The following is a 19,530-nucleotide window of genomic DNA, read 5'->3' as shown; positions in this document are numbered from 1 at the left end:
TAAGATAACAGAAGCACTCTCTTCCCATCATGACAAACATTTCTCCAGACAGTGCCTAATATCGAAGTGGGGATATGGGTAAGAGTTACATTTGTTATAGAACTACTAATTTTTCGGAATAATGAGGTGGAAGTGAATGCAGGACTATGTTACTTAGATAGTGGACAATTGTAGGCAGACAGAATGGACAATGTATTCAGGAATTTTGCTAGAGGGAGAGAGTACATTCAGAGACAGAGCAATAGTTGAATGGGAAAGTGGGGTAAATAAAGAGGTGTTTGTGTTGAGATAGGAGCAGAATGGTTATAAATAACCACCATTAGAATGAATGAAGGAGAAAGAGTAAAAGAAAGTGGTTGAAGATTTTGAAAATGAAAAAAAAAAAGAAAAAGTGAATAATGCAAAATTTGGAGAAAGGTAGAAAAGACTAGACTAACACTGATGGAGAGTCAAGTCTTAGAAAGAGTGACCTATTCTCTAGCTCCATGAAACAGAAGGAAAGAATGAGGACTAATACACGTGTATTGGTCAATTAGGTAAGGGAAGATATAGCTACTCCCCTTTGATAGCTCCTCTTTACTGAGAGAAATAGGATATATAACAATTGAGAAAAGGTAGATGTTCATAGAGAAGAGTACAGAAGTTAGAGGGACAGGGTGAGTTAACCAGATAATTGAATAGAATTTGTGAGCAGAATTAAAGGATGATTTGAGATCAGTCATACTTATTGTAGGTGATACCAGTATGTGTCATTTTAGAGGATAATGTTCTGGCAATACTCACTGACAGGGCAGACAGGGGAATTGTTAGATTTATCCCAACTAGAGTTTAGGGTATTCCTGGTGGGGCATTTCTAGATGGATTTTGAGAACAAGGATGAAAACAACAAGCGATAGTAGAGAAAATACAGAATGAGTTAGAAGACAAGACTATACTATATATTATATTTATTATATTATTATATTATATTTTCTTGAAGAACAGTCTTGGTTGACTGTAGCAACTTGGTAAAACAAGAAATGGTGGTCAGGAAGGCAAATGATCAACCAGTTAATGGGAAGTGTGGTATCTTGTGACAATTTTGAAGTATAGATGGTGACCATCAAAGTGGGGAAGATTTCAAGAACCGGAGACATCAGAAGGTTGGAGACATTCATGCAGATGTTGAGTTGACTGTAAAACTCTGAATGGAGAAGATAGACTTGTTTCAGGTGATCCAGTTCCCATGAATTAGAGAATGTGACAGAAAACAAAAAAACTACTGTAGGAGGTTCAATATTCAAAGGCAAGGCAGCAGAGGCCAACACCATAAGTTTCATTGGAAGGGAGATTTTCAGAGTCACGGAAGAGTTGTAATCTGCAAATAGTATATGGGTTCTTGAGAGTTCCCAACTCTCCTCTGGTCTAGACCAGCAGGCTTGCACTCTGGGAAGAAAATGACGTAACAGGAATATGCTTTCAAGAAAATTATGCCCAGAGAGATGGCTTCTAGGAGAGTCTTCTGGAGTCCATATTTATGCTCTTTATCCCCATACCCTGAAACTTTTAGTATAAAAATAATTGACACATAATTACTTCCATATTTGAGCTAAATATGGGGCTGCATCCTATCCCATTAAAAACTATGCTGAAAGTTCTGCAGTAGTTAAGGAAAAATAGATACTATCCAATTATACTACATTTGTTTTGCCACACTTTTTTTTTTAAAAAAAGTACAAAATACATGTTAAATATTATGTACAAAAGAGAAGATGCTCTATTGCATCTTCATAGCAATTAATACTAACCCAAGAAATTTGGCCCTTTATTTCTCTTCTTAGTTGCAGAATGAAAGACAAAAGATCAGTCACAAATTCTAGATTAGAGTTTAGGTCTCAATTCTATTTTTTACTTTCTTACACATACACTTGCAAACATTGTTATTGTCTCATATAAACAAGAAAAAGACACAGAATCTGAGTTGACAATAGTTGGGCCTTTATACTCGATGATTCTTAGTTTGTGTTCTCCCAGATGCAACCACTAGACTAGGATTCAGGTGTCCGTGGCTTCTATGATAAAAGTGGCTACCTCAAGAAAAAACTTGAGGTATGGGAGGTATGAAGAATGAGTGAAGAAAGAGATATCAGTCAGTAAAAAGTGTGATTTAAAGCCATCTTCCACTGAATTTCTTATTGCCCAATAAAAAGTGCTTCAACATAGCCCAAAGTCTGAATCTTACATTTGAAAAACCATAATCACAGAATAACCAGCATACCGAAGATTAGGGTACTGCTGGCCTGATATTGTAAAATCTTCAAAACTAGTGCTGAAGAAATAAAATCTAATATACTGATATATCATAAAGTCAATAATGCTATAGATCTCTTTACTCAATATAAATGATAAAATCACATTGCCTATAGCTGTGTGAATAATATGTATGAGACAAATACCACTTACATAAAGTAACAACTAATAATTTTCTGGGTAGGCAAAATCATCTAGAACAGCCTATAATAAACTTGTCACTAGATTGGTAAGTATCCAAGAAGAAATCACGAATTTACACAACGACCTGAGGAGAGGAGTAGATCCACCAGCCAGCGACATGCAGAAGATGGTAAGGCTAAGCAATAGCAATAGCAACAATGCAATCAGAGAAAGGAGGTTTACTAAGTTTTTAGTGGTTCTATGTACTTCCATTATGCTAAAAGTGTGATTGCCATTAGAAACCTTTGACATAGCAGAAGAAAAATGAGAGACCCAGAAAAGGTAAGTAACTTTCTCACAGTAATGGAGTCAGTAAATTTCAATGTAAAATCAAATAGTCTAGTTTCATTCTTATGTGCCCTAGGATAGAACTTCTCAAACTCTAGTGCTTAAGAATCACCTGAAGGGAGCTGGCAGATGGCATGATGGTTACATTGCTGGACTCCCACATGGCCTATCACGGTTCAGGCCCCAGACCCAATGGCTTGAAAATCACACTGGGCACATGATTTTCAACATTCCAGGAGGAGACTAGAAGAGAAGGGATTGTGCCATGGCCATCCTCCCAGAGGGTGATTTCTCACTTTCCCTCTCGCCATCTGTCTCTCTTCGCCAAGCGCACACACCCTAAGGCAAAAATCTCTTTTAAAAAAAAAAAAAGGAAAGAAAGAAAAAGAAAGAAAGAAGCACCTGAAGAACTTGGTAAAGCACAATTTCCTGGGCCCCATTCTCTGATACCCTGATTCATGTAGCTCACCACAAGCTCCTAGATGATCCTGACGCTGCCGGTGCATACAGACAAACTCGATTAGCAAGTGATCCAGGAATTTCATAACCAACTTCCTTGGGCATAGCCCAGAGACTAAGACACTTGTATGAACACTAGGATGTCCAGATTTTAAGTCATTAAGTACTCTCAGGTAAACAAATATTGGAAAATTCATTCCTCAGTTTCAGTGTTTTCCATAAAAGGTTAGAGAAGTTATTCTTCGACTCTAAACTTGCTGTGCTCTATCATGAGAGTGATTTGAAAAGTCTCAGGTGTATGAGGTGATGAGCCTCACATTCCCTGGCTACTAGGTTCATGGGCAACCTCAGCATGCTTCCTTGAACCTGAATTGTCCTGGAATAACAAAGTTTAAACATAGTACAGGCTCTGGAGGGTGTCTAATGAACAACTTCCTGTTACACATGTAAAGAAGAGAAAAGAAGGGAATAGAACATGGGTTCCATTTTTTTTTCCCCCTTTGGCCACCTTCAAGTCCAACATATTATTTGAACAGAAAAAAAGTCAATACTTCCATAGCATTCTTGCATTGTGAGTGGTCACTGACAGCATAAGGGCTTATTATCAACAGGCATTCTTCTATGACTTTATTACCTTAACTCATCAAATTCCCAATGCAGTCATCTTCATTTCACACATTATTAAACTGAGCCTGGGGAACATAAGTAGCTTATCCAAAATCATAAGTACTAGAACTCAGATTTATATGTAGGGTTGTGTACTTGCCAGAGAGAGAAAGAGATAGTGAGAAGGAAAGTGAGAAACCACCTCCCAGGACAGATGGCCTTTTCCTCCCTTCTCCTCCAGTGACTTTGGGCACAGATGCACATGCACCTGGCACGATTTTCAAGCTTCCAGATCCAGGACTTGAATCATGGGTTGAGCCATGTGGGAGTCCAGCGCCTTAACCACTGTGCCATCTGCTGGCCTGCTCAAGGAGCCTGCTTTTAAGAACTTAGCATTTCTCTCTCTTTCTTTTTTTTTTTTTTTTTTTTTTTTGAGAGAGATTTTTGCTATAGGGCACATGCACTCTCCAGAAAGACAGAGAGACAGACAGAAAATGAGAAATCACCTCCCAGGGTATGGCCATGCCTCAATCCCTTCTCATCCACTCTCCACTCAGGATTTTGGGCATGCCTGCACACGCACCTGGCATGAGTTTAAGCCACCAGATCCAGGAATCAAACCACAGTCAACTACATAGTAGTTCAGTGACATAGCCATTATGCCAACTCCTGGTCCCCTTAACATTTCTTATACAACCAGTTCAAGTCCTTAGTTGCCAGGTCAGCAAATAGATATAGCTAACAAGTATGAATGAAGTTTAAGAATAAATTAAAAATAGAGTCTCTGATTTCAGAAACCCAATTACTGTGGAGGTGTTTTTATCTGTTCTTACAGTGCTAATAGAAATATCTGAACTAAGTGTTTAATGAAGAAATAGAGATTTATCAGTTCATAATTTGGTGGCTACAAAGTCCAAATGTGCTCGCTCACCCTCTCTCCCACAGTAACCAGCTCTCACAAGAACCATCTATTCTTACAAGAGCTAAAACTCACTAGGTCTTGTGAAACGTCATTAATTTATGCATTATGCATTCACCATGAATCGATCGTCACCCACTAGGGAACACCACCTTTCAGCACTAAATTCCAAAATTTGAAACTCTGGGGGACAAGTCACTATCCAAACTGTAACAAGAGGGAAGATGAATATAAGTAAAATATATATTTAAATGTTAAAGTTCGAAGTTATTAAATATCAACCAAGTGATAAGTGTACAGTAAAGCTAAGTAACATTTCAAAGAGAATATGGCGCCAACTTATAGAAGGAGCAGCAACAAATTTAAGAAATAATAGGACTGGGACCAGCAGTTGGCATAATGGCTATGTCACTGGACTCCCATGTAGTTGACTGTGGTTTGAGTCCTGGACCCAGTGGCTTAAACACACATCAGGTGCATGTGCATGCATGCCCAAGATCCTGAGAGGAGAATGAAAGATAAGGGATTGTGGTGTGACCATCCCCCCTAAGGGGTGATTTCTTGCTTTCTGTCCCTCTGTCTCTTTCTGTCTTTCTGTCTTTCTGGTGAGCTCATGCGCCCTGTAGCAAAAACCTCTTAAAAAAAAAAAAAAAAAGAAAGAAAGAAAGAAAGAAAGAAAGAAAGAAAGAAAGAAAGAAAGAAAGAAAGAAAGAAAGAAAGAGAAACAACAGGACTGAAGAGTCAAATACAACTGCCAAGTGGAAATACTCTTTTCTTTTCTTTTCTTTTTTAGAGATTTTTGCTATAGAGCACATGCACTCACTGGAAAGACAGAAAGTGAGAAATCACTCCCCGGGGGATGGCCAGGCTGCAATCCCTTCTCCTCCATTCTTCTCTAAGGACTTTTTTGGCACACGTGGAGACATGTCTGGGATGAGTTTCAAGCTGCTGGGTCCAGGACTCAAACCAAACCATGGTTGGCCACATGGGAATTCAGTGCTTCAGCACTATGCCACTGCTGGCCCCAAGTTTTCTTAAAAAAAAAAAAAAAAATGTACATGTACATGTAGCATTAGGACCTGATTAAATAGAACCATTTGCTAAGGCCATAATTTGCACCTTTTGTGTTACAATCATAAATACTCTCTTGTGAGTTTTTATCATGGGGTATCTCATTGAAAAAAAGCAGTATCTTACTGATATTAGTCAGAGGTAATGTGTTAGATAGCTTCCTCAGAGTGGTCTGAGTAAGTGTTCCAGTACTCTCTCCACTACCAGATACTGGCTGTGATTTACCAGATTCGTCGCAGTTCTAGCCAATGTTAAAACAAAACACTGTTGTTGTTTAAAATTGTTTTTCTAGTGAATGCAATGGCATCCCCACTGCCCAGAGATTCTATGCATAGACCAGATTTGTTGTGTCACCTCTGATCTTTCATTCCACATAACCATGCCATAATGTCTTCTCTTCCTGCATAAAATAATTAAAACCTGCAAAAACATGTTTTCGCTCATTGTAAGCTGATGAGTTATTTAATTCATCTCACAGTTTAGCAAATTTATCATCTTAAAAGGTAATTCTAGAAAGCTACCTCAAGATGGCAGCATGTGCATATAATAGAAAACTTATTTCCATGCAAGAAAAATGTTGAAAATATAAATGTCACACAAGAATGGAAAGTTATCTGTTAAAGATAATGTATATGATATGTTTGGCTAGATTGCCGTGCACTGCAAGTATACTCAGAAAAGCATATTGTATGAATGATTAAATGTAAATAAAACATATTATAAAGAGAAAAAAATCTGAAAGTTCTAAATTCTAAAGAATGTTTGAACAATTTAGATAAAAGCATATAGTAAAAACTAACTGTGTGACTTTTGTTGGTAACATGCTCTGTGAAAAATGCAAGAACAGTTTCTTCTTGTTTTTATTTATTTATTTTTAAGAGAGAATTTTGCTATAGGGTGTGTGCTCTTACCAGAGACAGAGAGACAAAAAGTGAGAAATCACACATGTGTGTGCTGGGTGTGAGTTTCAAGATGCCAAGTCCAGGACTTGAACTATGGTAGGCCATGTGGGAGTGCAGCAATGTAACCATTATGGCATCTGCTGCTCCCAAGATCAGTTTCATAAATGGATGTATAGAGCGAGGGATCAGTAGATGGTGTAATGGTTATGTCATTCACTCCCACGCAGTTGACTAGGGTTCCAGTTCCGGACCCAGCAGCTTAAAATGCTGGACATTTGGACCTATGTCCCCAAAATCAGTAGAGGAGATTGGAGGAGAAGAGATTGCAGTGTGGGCATTCCCCCACGTAGTGTTTTCTCATTTTCTGTCTCTCTGTCTCTCTTTGTCTCTCCAGAGAGTGCACATGCCCTATAGCAAAAATCTCTCTAAAAAAAATAATAAAATAAAAAATGGATGTATAGGGTGCAAAGATGACAGTGTTAGGGAGATTGTATTCACAGATTTGGCCTACCCACCAATAAATATAGGGAGAGTAATAGTATCTCCCTCATAGTATCTGTTAGAATAAAGTAAAAATTGATTAGAAGATTCTGGCAGTGGTGTTAGCTAATTATTATTATTATTTATAATTATAGATAAAGATGCATGATGCTATACTTGCTTCTAAAAAGCTATTTTTTTTCAACACACACTGAGATTTTGCAGATCACAGTTAATACATATTACATAAAGTATCTACTTAAAACTCTTTGAACCGAGGCCAGCAGGTGGCATGGTGGTTAAGGCCAGCAGGTGGCATAGTGGTTAAGGACGCTGGATTCCCACATGGAGCAATCCTGGTGGCTTTCTTTCTTTTTTTTTGTTGTTTTGTTTTGTTTTGTTTCGGAGAGTTTTTTTTCGCTATAGGGCGTGTGCACTCGCCAGACAGAGAGAGACAGAGAGACAGAAAGTGAGAAATCACCCCCGAGAGGGGATGGTCACACCGCAATCCCTTCTCCTCCAATCTCCTCTCGGGATCTTGGGCATGCACGCACACGTGCCTGGCGTGAGTTTTTTAAGCCACCGGGTCCGGGACGCGAACCGTGGTCGACTATGTGGGAGTCCAGCGACATAGCCATTACGCTAACTGCTGGTACCCGGCGGCTTGCTTGCTTTCTCACTTTCTCTCTCTCTGTCCCTCTCTGGTCTAAAGAAAAAAAAAAAAAACTCTTCGAACCAATCTTTTTTTTTCTTTTGGTTGAGAGGTTTTTGCTATAGGGTGCGTGCACTCGCCAGAAAGACAGAGACAGAAAGACAGAAAGCGAGAAATCACCCCCCAGGGGAGATGGCCACGCCGCAATCCCTTCTCCTCCAATCTCCTCTCGGGATCTTGGGCATGCACGCACACGTGCCTGGCGTGAGTTTTTTAAGCCACCGGGTCTGGGATTCAAACCACAGTCGACTATGTGGGAGTCCAGCAACATAGCCATTATGCCAACTGCTGGCCCTCCTTATGGTTTTCTTAAGAACATTTTTCTCTAGCTTATTTTATTATCAAAGTATACAATATATAATATGTGAGTATGTGTATTAATCAACTATTTATATTCTTAGTAAGTCCTCTAGTCAACAGCAGACTCTTAATAGTTGTCTTGGGGGAGTGGAAAGTTATACTGGGATTTTCGATTGGGCAGAGTGTTGGTGCTCCTAACCCTCATGTTCAAGGGTCAAGTTGTACTTCAATAGTAAAAGGGATGATTGAACTTTAAAACCAGTAGAGGTAGTCCTCAGAGGGTAGGACCAGGAACTCGGTAAAATGTGAGGCTGTGCAAGGCTGACCCACAGAGGAAGGTTCTGGATTTGCACCTGGAGACCTCTTTGAGCACACTGACCCTGTTTGGGGCATTGTCTGTCTAATGTTCACCAGTCTTAACTTGTCATTTTAGATTTAACTAGTAGTCAACCTGGTTACTAACCTTAACTAGTCATCAACTAATGCAAACCAGCATTAACTAGTTGTCTTGTTAGACTTAACTAGTGGTCCACCTGGTTACTAGCCTTAAGTAGTTGTCAACCAATGTTAACCAGACTTAACTAGCTGTCTTGTTAGATTTAACTAGTAGTCGACCTGGTTAGTAGCCTTAACTAGTTGTCAATCAATGTTAACCAGCCTTAACTAGCCAACTTGTTATATTTAACTAGTAGTCCACCTGGTTACTAGCCTTAACTAGTCATCAACTAATGTTAACCAGCCTTAACTAGTCTTCTTGTTAGTTTTACCTAGTAGTCTTCCTGGTTACTAGGCTTGACTAATCATCAACCAATGCTGACCAGGCTTAACTAGTCGTATTTTTAGATTTAAATAGTAGTTGACCTGGTTCCTAGTCTTAACTAGTGGTCCACTAATGTTAACCAGTCTTAACTAGTCGTCCACTAATGTTAACCGGTCTTAACTAGCTGTCATGTTTAACTAGTAGTCGACCTGATTACTAGTCTTAACTAGTAGTCAACTAATTTTTAACTAGTCCTAGAGATGGCCTTAACTAATAGTCTGCCTGGTTTCTAACATTAACTAGACAGCAAGTGAGTTTAACTAGTCATCTAGTTGGTCTTTATGAGTATTATGTGTTTACTATTCAAGTAGTCATCAAATGGGTTTTAACTAGTAGTCAGCCTGGTTCCTAGTCTCCACCAGTCCTCTAGTTCTTAACTAGAAGTGTTTCTGCTTAGTAGTCTTAGCAAGTCATCAACAAGTTTTAACTAGTCCTCAGGTTGGTGCTAACTAGTAGTATCTGTACTGATTTTATCAAGTCCTCAGGTAAGGTTTAGCCAGTTGTCTGCCTTGCTAACAGTCCTAACTAGGTGTCATGTCAGTCTTAACTAGTAGTTTTTCTGCTTACTAGTCTTAACTAGTTCTATATTTGGTCTTAACTAGTAGCCTGGCTAGGTACTAGCCTTAACTATTCATGCCAGGTTTAACTAGTCACCAGCTACTTTTAACTAGTCCTCAATCTGTTCTTAGCTAGTAGCCTTCCAGGTTACTAGTCTTAGTTACTAGTGGTTGACTAGCCTGCCTAGTTACTAGCCTTAACTAGTCGTCACCTAGGTTTAACTAGTCATCCAATAGATGACTCCTCAAAACAAATTAACATGACACAAAACACATAACGGTTGATCCAAATATGACGATGTTGAAGTAATTAGTCCCTCTATCTTATATCATCCATACACAAATCCCCAAAAATCAGAATCAGGCTATTTCTTTCATTTAAATGTTTCCCCTTTTATACATTGGCACAAAACCACCCTTGAAAAAGGGAACAGCATGTAGAAGTTCCACTTTTCACATAGAGAAAAGGAAGTTCACTATTTTGGAGGTTATTTTCAAAATGTGATAGATGGCAACATTCATTAGGTAATATTTCTCTTGAAATGTAATTGCCCAGATGTTGGCTCATCTGAAATGAAAGGTGAAATAATGACCTTTTTCCTTTTAAAGAATTATTTTATTGAACTTTACTTATGCATTTATTTATTTTAATTTGGCCAGAGAGGGACAGAGAGAAAGCGAGAGAGAGAAAATGAGAAAGCAAGCCACCAGGTCCAGGACTCAAACTGCAGTTGGCCATGCGGGAGTCCAGTGACTTTAACCACTGTGCCTAATAATGACTTTTTATCTAGCCAATTCATTAAGATCCTCCAGTTTAATAAGTGAATGGGAACTTTTACCAAGCTTGAGTCCTGTTAAGATTTTAATAACTGGCATGATGAAGCTGTTACAAACAGGTGTTCTTCCATGACAACAATAGCAAACCTATCGCTAGTACCATTTGCTAAAAACTCAGCTGAGAGGTGGAGGACTGTACAGGGAGTAGCATGTAGCCTGCAGCTAATTGTTTCCCCTAAGTACACTGACTACACCTCTCCAGTCAATCAGTCCTACACACACCCAAAGTTTGGTCCACATGTAGCTTTCTTCAGATTGTTCCTTTGTTGGTGCGGTTCTTCTCTCAAGATTACTACTGAAATCTGTTGTAATATCGACTAAGAAAATGTTATGGTTGACATAGTCTATTACCTTCTTAAATAGATGCTTGGGACAAATACATCTCAATCTAATTCTGGTACCAGAAAGATATCTTTAATCAGAATCTCCATGAAATGGGCCCAGAAATTAAATTTTTAAAAAATCTGGGGACCACAATTCTAGCATGTTCCATCCACAAATAGACAGTCTTTGGTTTAAAGATTAAGAGCAATGGGACCAGCAGTTAGCGTAATGGCTATGTCACTGGACTCCCATGTAGTGGACTGCGGTTCAAGTCCCAGAGCCAGCGGTTAAACTCACGCCGGGCGTGTGTGCATGCGTGCCCAAGATCCCAAGAGGAGAATGGAGGAGAAGGGATTGTAGCATGGCCATCCCCCATGGGGGGCGATTTCTCGCTTCCTATCTCTCTGTCTCTCTCTGTCTTTCTGGCGAGCCCACACATCCCATAGTAAAAACCAGCCCCCAAAAAAATAAATAAATAAAGGATAAGAGCAATTTCTCTCCTCATTAAATATTAAATTCTTCAAGATCGAACTCTTTATATTTATATCTGCAACCATTAGCATAATGCGTGGCACAAAAATGAATAATAAACATGATGTCTCTGTGTTTGTCTTTTTATGTGTTTAATTACTTTAATATACCACCTGTACTGTATAGCCATAAATATGTAATGGAAACACTCCAACAGGATGATTTTTTCATTGGTCCGTGTCACCCTGGGGAAAGTTAGGCAAAATATCACTTAGAACATTTGAATGAAAGACTAGTCACAGGTCCAGCTAAAGTATCACATGCTGCTTGGCAGGCTTAGGCCGCATGGGAGGCCCAGATTCCATTCTCAACCAACCCTAAAGGCTGGGCATGATGGTACAAGATTACAGTAGCTGTAATCTTAGCTACTCAGGAAGCTGAGCAGCAGGATCACAACACAGAGGGATCCTATGCCTACAGTAAAATAAAACAAAATAAAATACCTATATTTTTCACATTCACAATGTTTGTTACCTGATCATGAATGGATGAGAGAATATACCTGTAAAGAATGAACCGGTAGCAGCTTCTCTACATTTCTTAGAGTAGTAAAGCACAATTTGATCAGATAAACTTCAAGGTGTTTCTCTAGGCATTGTGTTTGTTTGTTTGGTTGGTTTTGGTTGTTGTTTTGTTCTCAGATTTTTGCCATAAAGTAAGTACATTGGTGAATTAGAGAGGGAAAGTGAGAAATCGTTCCCCAGGGGGAATGGCCACACCAAAATCCTTTCTCCTCTATTCTTCTCTTAGGATTTTGAGCACACATGGACACATGCCCAGTGTGATTTTCAAGACACCAAGTCCAGGACTCAAACTGCAGTTGACCCTGTGGAAATCTAGTGCTTTAACTACCATGTCACCTGCTGGCCTCTACACAGGTTTGTTTCTTGTTTGTTTGTTTGTTTGTTTTTAGTTTTGCTTTCTGTTTTATTTATGTATTTATTTATTTATGTACTAGTCTGTCATATGGTCTAGTAATTTATTGTATGCTCCCTTCCTTTTTTAGTTGTTATTATTTTTATTTTTTGTTATTTTTTTATTTTTAATAAAACAGAAAGAAAGATGAGGGAAGGAAGGAGGTAGGTATATTTGACAGTCTTGCGGTTACAATCTTCTGCCGTAGCCTCCCAGTTAGCACCACCTTGCCAGGTCAGAGTTAATGCCTCCACTTCACCTCCCAGATAACACTACCATGCCAGCCTGTTCACGCTGGTTTAGGATTCAACTGCCCTTCACTGTGACTGGGCCCTCCTAGGTTTTAATATATATGCTTTATTTAAATCTCAACAAAGCAGCTACAGAGGGGTCCTAAAACTTCACCCAGCCTATATTTACCCTCAGGAAATGACAAGAAGTTATGATTGACGAGACGAGCAAGCAAGGCAGCAAATTGACCACATAATTATAGTTGGCTCTTGAACAAGGCAGGTCTGAACCCACACAGGTCCACTTATTATTAAGACATTTTTCAGTAAATTCCTTAAGTGTATTTCTCTTCCTTCTGGTTTTCTTTTCTTTTTTTTTTTTTACTTTGAGAGGTTTTTGCTATAGGGTGCGTGCGCCACGCTGCAATCCCTTCTCCTCCATTTGCCTCTCGGGATCTTGGGCATGCACGCACATGAGCCCAGCGTGAGTTTTAAGCCATCGGGTCGGGGACGTGAACCGCAGTCTACTACATGGGAGTCCAGCGACATAGCCACTGCTGGCCCCAACCAATCTTTAAGTAAGATTAAGTAAGAATTATAGCTTACATTTCACAGATGTAGAAACTGAAATTCTAAGAGAGAAAATAACATGTCAGAGGTAAAACTACTACTGAATTATTAGACTGAATTTCTAACTCTGGTCTGTTTAACTGAAAGCATTTTCTTAAATTATTTATTACATCTGAGAGAGAAGCTACATTTAAATGTTATTATTTCAGTTTGTGAGTTCAAGGGCCAGTACAATTAATTGATATTTTTTCTTCCTTTTGCTACTAAATAGTGAAGAATAATCTCATTATTTAATTTATTTTTAGTTTTTTGTTTTGTTTTGAGGTTTCTTTTGTGTGTTTATTGTTTTGTTTTGTTGCTATTGGGTGTGTGTACTTGCTACAGAGAGATAGAGACACAAAGAGGGAAGAGAGGAAAGGTGAGAAATCACCCCTCAGGAGGAATGGCCACTTAGAAAATTAAAGATATTATAAGACTTCTAAAAACTACACACTGGAATCTTAATATGAAAATGTTTATTAGATCACGTGTTTAGCTTTTTCTTTCTACTGTAGAGTTGGAGTGAAGAGGCTGCACAAAATGCCAGAATCATAGCAAGTTACTGTGATACGACAAAGAGTAACCCACTTGAGAGGAGACTCCCATGTAAGGATATGTCTCTATGATCTCCTTTGTGCTCAAAATTATTTAAATGAATAAATAACAAGGACTGTCAATTAGTCAAGAGTAGGCTAAGTCCTCCAATATATAGTTGCACATAGACATATTTATCAGCGAGTTGTGGCAGTAACACTGCTTTGTTACTATTGAATTTTAAAATTTGGAAATTCAAAGTTTCAGATTTCAAGATCTGAATATCTAGAGAAAAGAATCAAGGCTCTAAGTATTACAGAAGACTTGAGTTCAGATAGAGACCTAGGTTTTCATTCTATGCAGATACCTCAGATTTCTTCAGATCTGGAACAGCAATACAGATAAGAAGTGAGTTACATGCAACTCATGAAACTGCCTTAAGAGCACTTTTAGAGACATAACTACAGATCATTGGAAATTATAGCCCAAGGCTGTAAAGCAGTGATTTAGCACAATGGCTCTTCTCTGTCCCAGGGAAATGTAGATTACTCCTGAATACTATGCTTAATCAAGAACCCACCATGAGTGGATGATTAAGAAACAAATGTTTATTTCTCATGATGAGTACCTGTGCATGGCTACTTTTAAACCGTTGACCCTATAGAGTTCTCTGATTTCCTTTCACCATTTCCATCGGCTTGGGCAGGGCAGAGACTAAAATTCTATTATTCTGATCTCAAAGCATGTGCATCATCTCCTACTGTCAATTTCTCACCAAACCTGAGGAGCACCTGCTCATTCATGAATGATAATTAAGGTTGCTAGAAGGATTACTACTGAGTTTTTCTCTTATGATGAGATGTTACCTAGATAATCAATGAAAAAATTTATAAAATAAAAATGAAGAAAGCTGCCTCGTATATTATTTTCATCTTTTTAAAAACATGACTCAGTTTTATTTTCTTCTTTCAGTAACCTTTTGTGGAGAAAATATGTATCTATCATCTTTCCCCATCTCATGGACAAATGTCATAAAGCTCTGGTACAATGAGTCTAAACATTTTAATTATGGGCACTGGACATCAACAGATGAGGCCATAACAACTGACCACTACACTCAGGTAATCGGTGTGCTGGCAAATACACACGTAAATGACTGTAAACTTGGATGGGGTAAAGGTTATTGAGTAACAACTGAAAATTATTCTACCTGATTATTACAATCTTTATGCAATCTACTAAACTTCTCATATACTTTGGATTAGAAGGAGATGTGACTTTCTCAACAGGATGGCTTAGAAGATATAAACTTCTTATTTCCCTTCTTTACTCATTTGATTTTCCTGGGAAGTCACATAATTATAAAACTTCAATCCCATTCCCAATTATAAAATACATTTATAGTATTTAAAGAGTGAAAATAATAGTCCCATACAATACAGAGAACCTCTTATTCCCACCTTTATTTTCATTATTGTAAAATAAAGATAATGTGGTGTTTAAGACTGGCTTGAAAATCACACTGGGTGAGACGAAGGGAATCAAGGAGAAAAACAGAGACAGGACATGTAAGGGGCACATAAGTGGAGAGTTATCTGCTGATGATAACATGTACGATGATATCTTTAACTGGACTGATGTGCAGTGTATTCATGCTGGGAAAACTCATTTTAAAGATGTGGTGATGTACAGTGATTAAATGCATAAAATACATTGAAATAAAATAAAGAAAAAGAAAGGAAAATCACACTGGGCACATATATGCAAGCATGCCCCAAATCCCAAGGAGAGAAGAGAGGAGAAGGAGCTATAGTATGACCATCCCTCCCAGGGAGTGATTTCTCACTTTCCCTCTCTCTCTGCCTCTGTCTTTCTTTATCTCTCTCTGGGAAGCACAAGTGCCCTATAGCATAACGAAAAAAAAAATTAACCATTTTAGCTATTTTTAAGTTACGTGCCATTAATATTCAGTGGCATTAAGTACATTTAAATTGTTGTGCAGTAATAACCAGAATATTTTCATCTCCTCCAACTGAAACCCTATCCCCTTAAACAGTAACTCTCCATTTCTTCCTCTCCAAACCTTTAGCAACTAGTGTTCTATTTTCTGTCTTCATAAATTTGACTTCTCAAAGTACCTCATATAACTGGAAATAGTTCCTTTGTATCTGCCTTCCTTAGTGCAATATCATAAACGAGTGTTTATTCATTTTGCAGTATATGTGAGAATTTCATTCTTTTTTGAAAGTTGAAAATTATTTGATTGTGTGTATGTATCATCTCTGTTTTTTGATCTATCAATGAACATTTGGGTTGTTTTCACCTTTTGGGTATTCTGAATAGTTGTGCTGTGAACACAAATGTACAAATACCTGTCTGAATCTCTGCTTTCAATTGCAGGGTCACATGCAACTTCTGTGTTTAATTATTTGAGAAAGTAGCATGCTATTTAAACAGCAGCTATATTATTTTATATTCCCACTAATTACTTCACATTCTTACTGTGTTGGTATGCTTGGGATCCCATAACAAGCTAAAGCAGGCTGAGGGGATTAAACAACAAAAATTGATTTTCCATACCCTGGGAGTCCAAGATCTTACACAGTTGGCTTCTGGTGAAGGTTCTCTTCTTGGCTTATAGGTGACCACCTTCTCACCATGCCCTAACGTAAGTGGAAAGTGCGAGAGAGAGAAATGAAGACGGGTGTCTAGTGTCCCTTCTTACAAAGACACTAATCCTATTGCAGCAAGGCCAAATTTTCATGATTTCATTTAACCTTAATTACTTACACAGAAGGCCCATCTCCAATTATCAGCACACTGGGGATTTGGGCTTAAAACTATGAATTCCTAGAGGACACAAATATTCTGTTCAAATATGAATTCCAAGAGAACACAAACTTTGTGTTCAAATAGGAATTTTCAGAAGACACAAATATTCTACCACTGCCATCTCTCAACAAGCTAAGAATTCCTTACATGAACAATACATTTATTCCATCTTAAGAGCCCCCAAAGCCTTAACTCATTCCAGGATTAACTCCAAAGTCTAAAATCCAAACTCTCATCTAATATTATCTAAATCACATATGGACGAGGCACAAAATATGATTTCTCCTGAGACAAAGAAAATCCCTTTTGAGCTGTTAATCTAGGAACAAGAAAAACTGGGGGCTGGATAGTGATACAACAGTAGAAGGTGATGCTGTGAGCAGCTGACACATGTGGGAAGTTCCGGGTTTTTATCAGGAGCCCTCCCTGAGTACAACATGCATGTGCATGTGCATGCCCATGATCCAGGGCTAGCTGAGGCTAGGGGATGGATTGTGGCATCAAGACCCTGTTGAGGGTATTTCTCTTTCTCTCTCATTTCTGTCTCAGTCATAGAATAAATAAATAAACGAGAAAAAGAATCTGTTGGAGCGCTGTTTCTTTGTTGCATTTCCCTAATTATTAGTGGTGCTGAATTGCTTTTCAAGTGCATATTGGTCATTTGTATATCTGTTTTAGAAAATGTCTATTTAAAGTCCTTCACTTATTTTTAATTGGGTTGTTTTCCATTGTTGTTGGATTATGGGAGTTCTGTATATATTCTGGATATTGATCCTCTATCAGGTATACAAGGTGCCAATATTATGTTTGTTATATGGGTTGCCTTTTTACTCAAATGATGGGATCCTATGATGCACAAAAGTTTTTAATTTTGATAAAGTCTGATTTAGTAATTTATATATTGACCTTTGCTTTTTGTGTCATGTGCAAGAATTCATTGATAATTCAGTATTGTAATTCTATCCCATGTTTCCTTCTAAGAGTTTTACAGTTTCAGCTATAACATTTAGATATTTAATCCATTTATAGCTGGTTTTTATTTCTAGAGTTTTGCCATAGGGCATGTGTGCTCACCAGAGAGAGAGAGACAGAGTCAGAGACAGAAAGCAAAGCAAGATTAAATCAAACGCATGATAATCAAGAGACACAGTAAACCCAAGATGCTAGAAGTTGCTGTCAGTATAAGAGGGAAACTGTCTTGCAGTCAATTTTTAACTTTTTTAATAGGTGAAATGAATTAGCCCTTTTATTACTATGTAGTGTCTCTCTTTGCTCCTTACACTTTTTGTCTTACAGTCTGTTTTGTCTGATATCAATATCATGACTTCAGCCTTTTTTTAAAATTTCCATTTGCATGGAATTTCTTCTTCCAGCCCTTCACCTTCAGTTTACATATGTGTTTATCCATGAGGTGCATTTCTTGTAGGCATCATATAGAGGACTCCTTTTTTTAACACATTCAAACTTTCAATGGGATAATTTAATCCATTAACATCAACATTATTATTGATATTTTCAGACTTATGCAGGCCATTATATAAACCATTTTCTTAGGTTTTGTTTGTTTGTTTTCTTATTTCTGTCTGCCTGTCTTTAATTTTCCTGATATGGTACTTCTTTAAGTAATTCCTGAAGCACTGGTTTAGTGTTGGTGAATTCTTGGTGAATAATTTTATTTATTCTTCCCATTTGAAGAATAAACTTGCCAGGTATAGTATTCTTGGTTGAAATTGTTTTTCTTTTTATGTTTGAATATATCTTCCTATTCTTTCCTTGCCTTAATTGTTTCTGTTGAAAAGTCTCATGTTAGCCTATTCGGATAACCTTTTTAAATAACTTGACATTTGTCTCTTGCTATTTTTAGAATCTTGTCATTGTTTTTGACCAATAACTATTATGTACTGGGCAAAGGATCTTCTTATGTTGATTTGATTTGGGATCCTTTGTATTTCTTGAGTCTAGATGTCTGAATGCTTCTCTAGATTTGGGAAATTTTCTGCAAGTATTTTATGGAATAAATCTTCTGCACCCTTGTCAGATTCTTCATCTTCTGGAATAGCTATTATTTACATATTTGGGTATTTAATGGTGTCTAGTTTTTCCCATATGTTGTCCTCAATTTTTTTAAATTCTTTTTGGTAGTTTTAACTAAGTCAAAGGTCTTGTCTTCCAGAGTAGAGATTCTATCTTCTGGGTAGTATAATCTGTTACTAATACTTCCAAGGGAGGTTTTCATTTCCTATATTACAGTCTTCTCTAGAAGTTCTGTTTGATTCTTTTTTATTGTGTCTATCTCCTTTTTCAAGTCTCGGAAGGACTTCTTCATCTCCTGGTGTTCGTTGGTTGTTTTCTCTTGGATCTCATTCAGTTTTGTCATGACAAATAATCTGAATTCTTTCTCTGACATTTCTGTGAATTCTTTTATGCTGAATATGGTTGAGGAGGAGTTGTTTTGTTCCCTTCAAGGAGAGATATTTCTTTGTTTTCTCATGTCTCTTGTGCCCTTGCACTGGTTTCTGATTATCTGGTGAATCATATACTTCTTCCTACTTTTTTGATGTTGATTCCGTAGTGTCAGTAGGGTGGGGGGAGAAGTGCTCTGCTTCTCAAGCATGTTTTTGGGAGAGGACCTTGTCTTGCAATCATAGAAGGATGTCTGTAGCCAGCTTCATATATTGGTTCCCTTCTTAGTCTTTCAAGATCAGGTGCACCTGGCACTGAGCTGGAGAGATTCAACTAGAGGAATAAGTAAAAGTCATACCCCAGCATTTCTTTAAAATGAGGTGGAAAGATGAAAAAGGTAAAGCATTTTAAAAAAAAAATATAGACTTAATCACTTATGGATATAGTGCAGAAATCAAAACTAAAGCATTAACGAATAGTTTTCTAATTTTAAATTGATACCTCTGGATACAAAAGGTATGTGTCTGGAATCCAAGAGCATTTTCTTTATTTTTGTTGTTGTTGTTTTGTTTGTTTGTTTTTTTGCTATAGGGCGCATGCACTCGCCAGACAGAAAGAGACAGAGAGACAGAAAGCGAGAAATCACCCACCCAGGGGGTATGGCCACATCGCAATCCCTTCTCCTTTATTCTCCTCTCAGGATCTTGGGCACGCACACACACACACCCG

The 19,530-nt window shown here is 37.9% G+C and overlaps 1 protein-coding gene across 4 annotated transcripts in view; it reads left to right on the top strand.

Moving 5' to 3' along the window:
* Window positions 1-19,530, top strand: part of CRISP1 (cysteine rich secretory protein 1) — a 51,926-nt gene that overhangs the window by 12,088 nt on the left and 20,308 nt on the right. For all 4 annotated transcript variants that reach the window (XM_014588022.2, XM_014588023.2, XM_014588024.1 and 1 more), the window contains exons 3-5: window positions 2,474-2,602; window positions 13,548-13,638; window positions 14,539-14,687. In XM_014588022.2, coding sequence (XP_014443508.1) covers window positions 2,474-2,602; window positions 13,548-13,638; window positions 14,539-14,687 — 369 coding nt within the window. The remainder of the gene's footprint in view (window positions 1-2,473; window positions 2,603-13,547; window positions 13,639-14,538; window positions 14,688-19,530) is intronic.

Source organism: Tupaia chinensis, unplaced genomic scaffold (genome assembly GCF_000334495.1).
Source record: "Tupaia chinensis unplaced genomic scaffold, TupChi_1.0 Scaffold000252_1, whole genome shotgun sequence".
NCBI classification, from domain to species: Eukaryota; Metazoa; Chordata; class Mammalia; order Scandentia; family Tupaiidae; genus Tupaia; species Tupaia belangeri.
The sequence above is the reverse complement of the archived record's forward strand: the minus strand, read 5'-3'. Positions and strand labels throughout refer to the sequence as shown.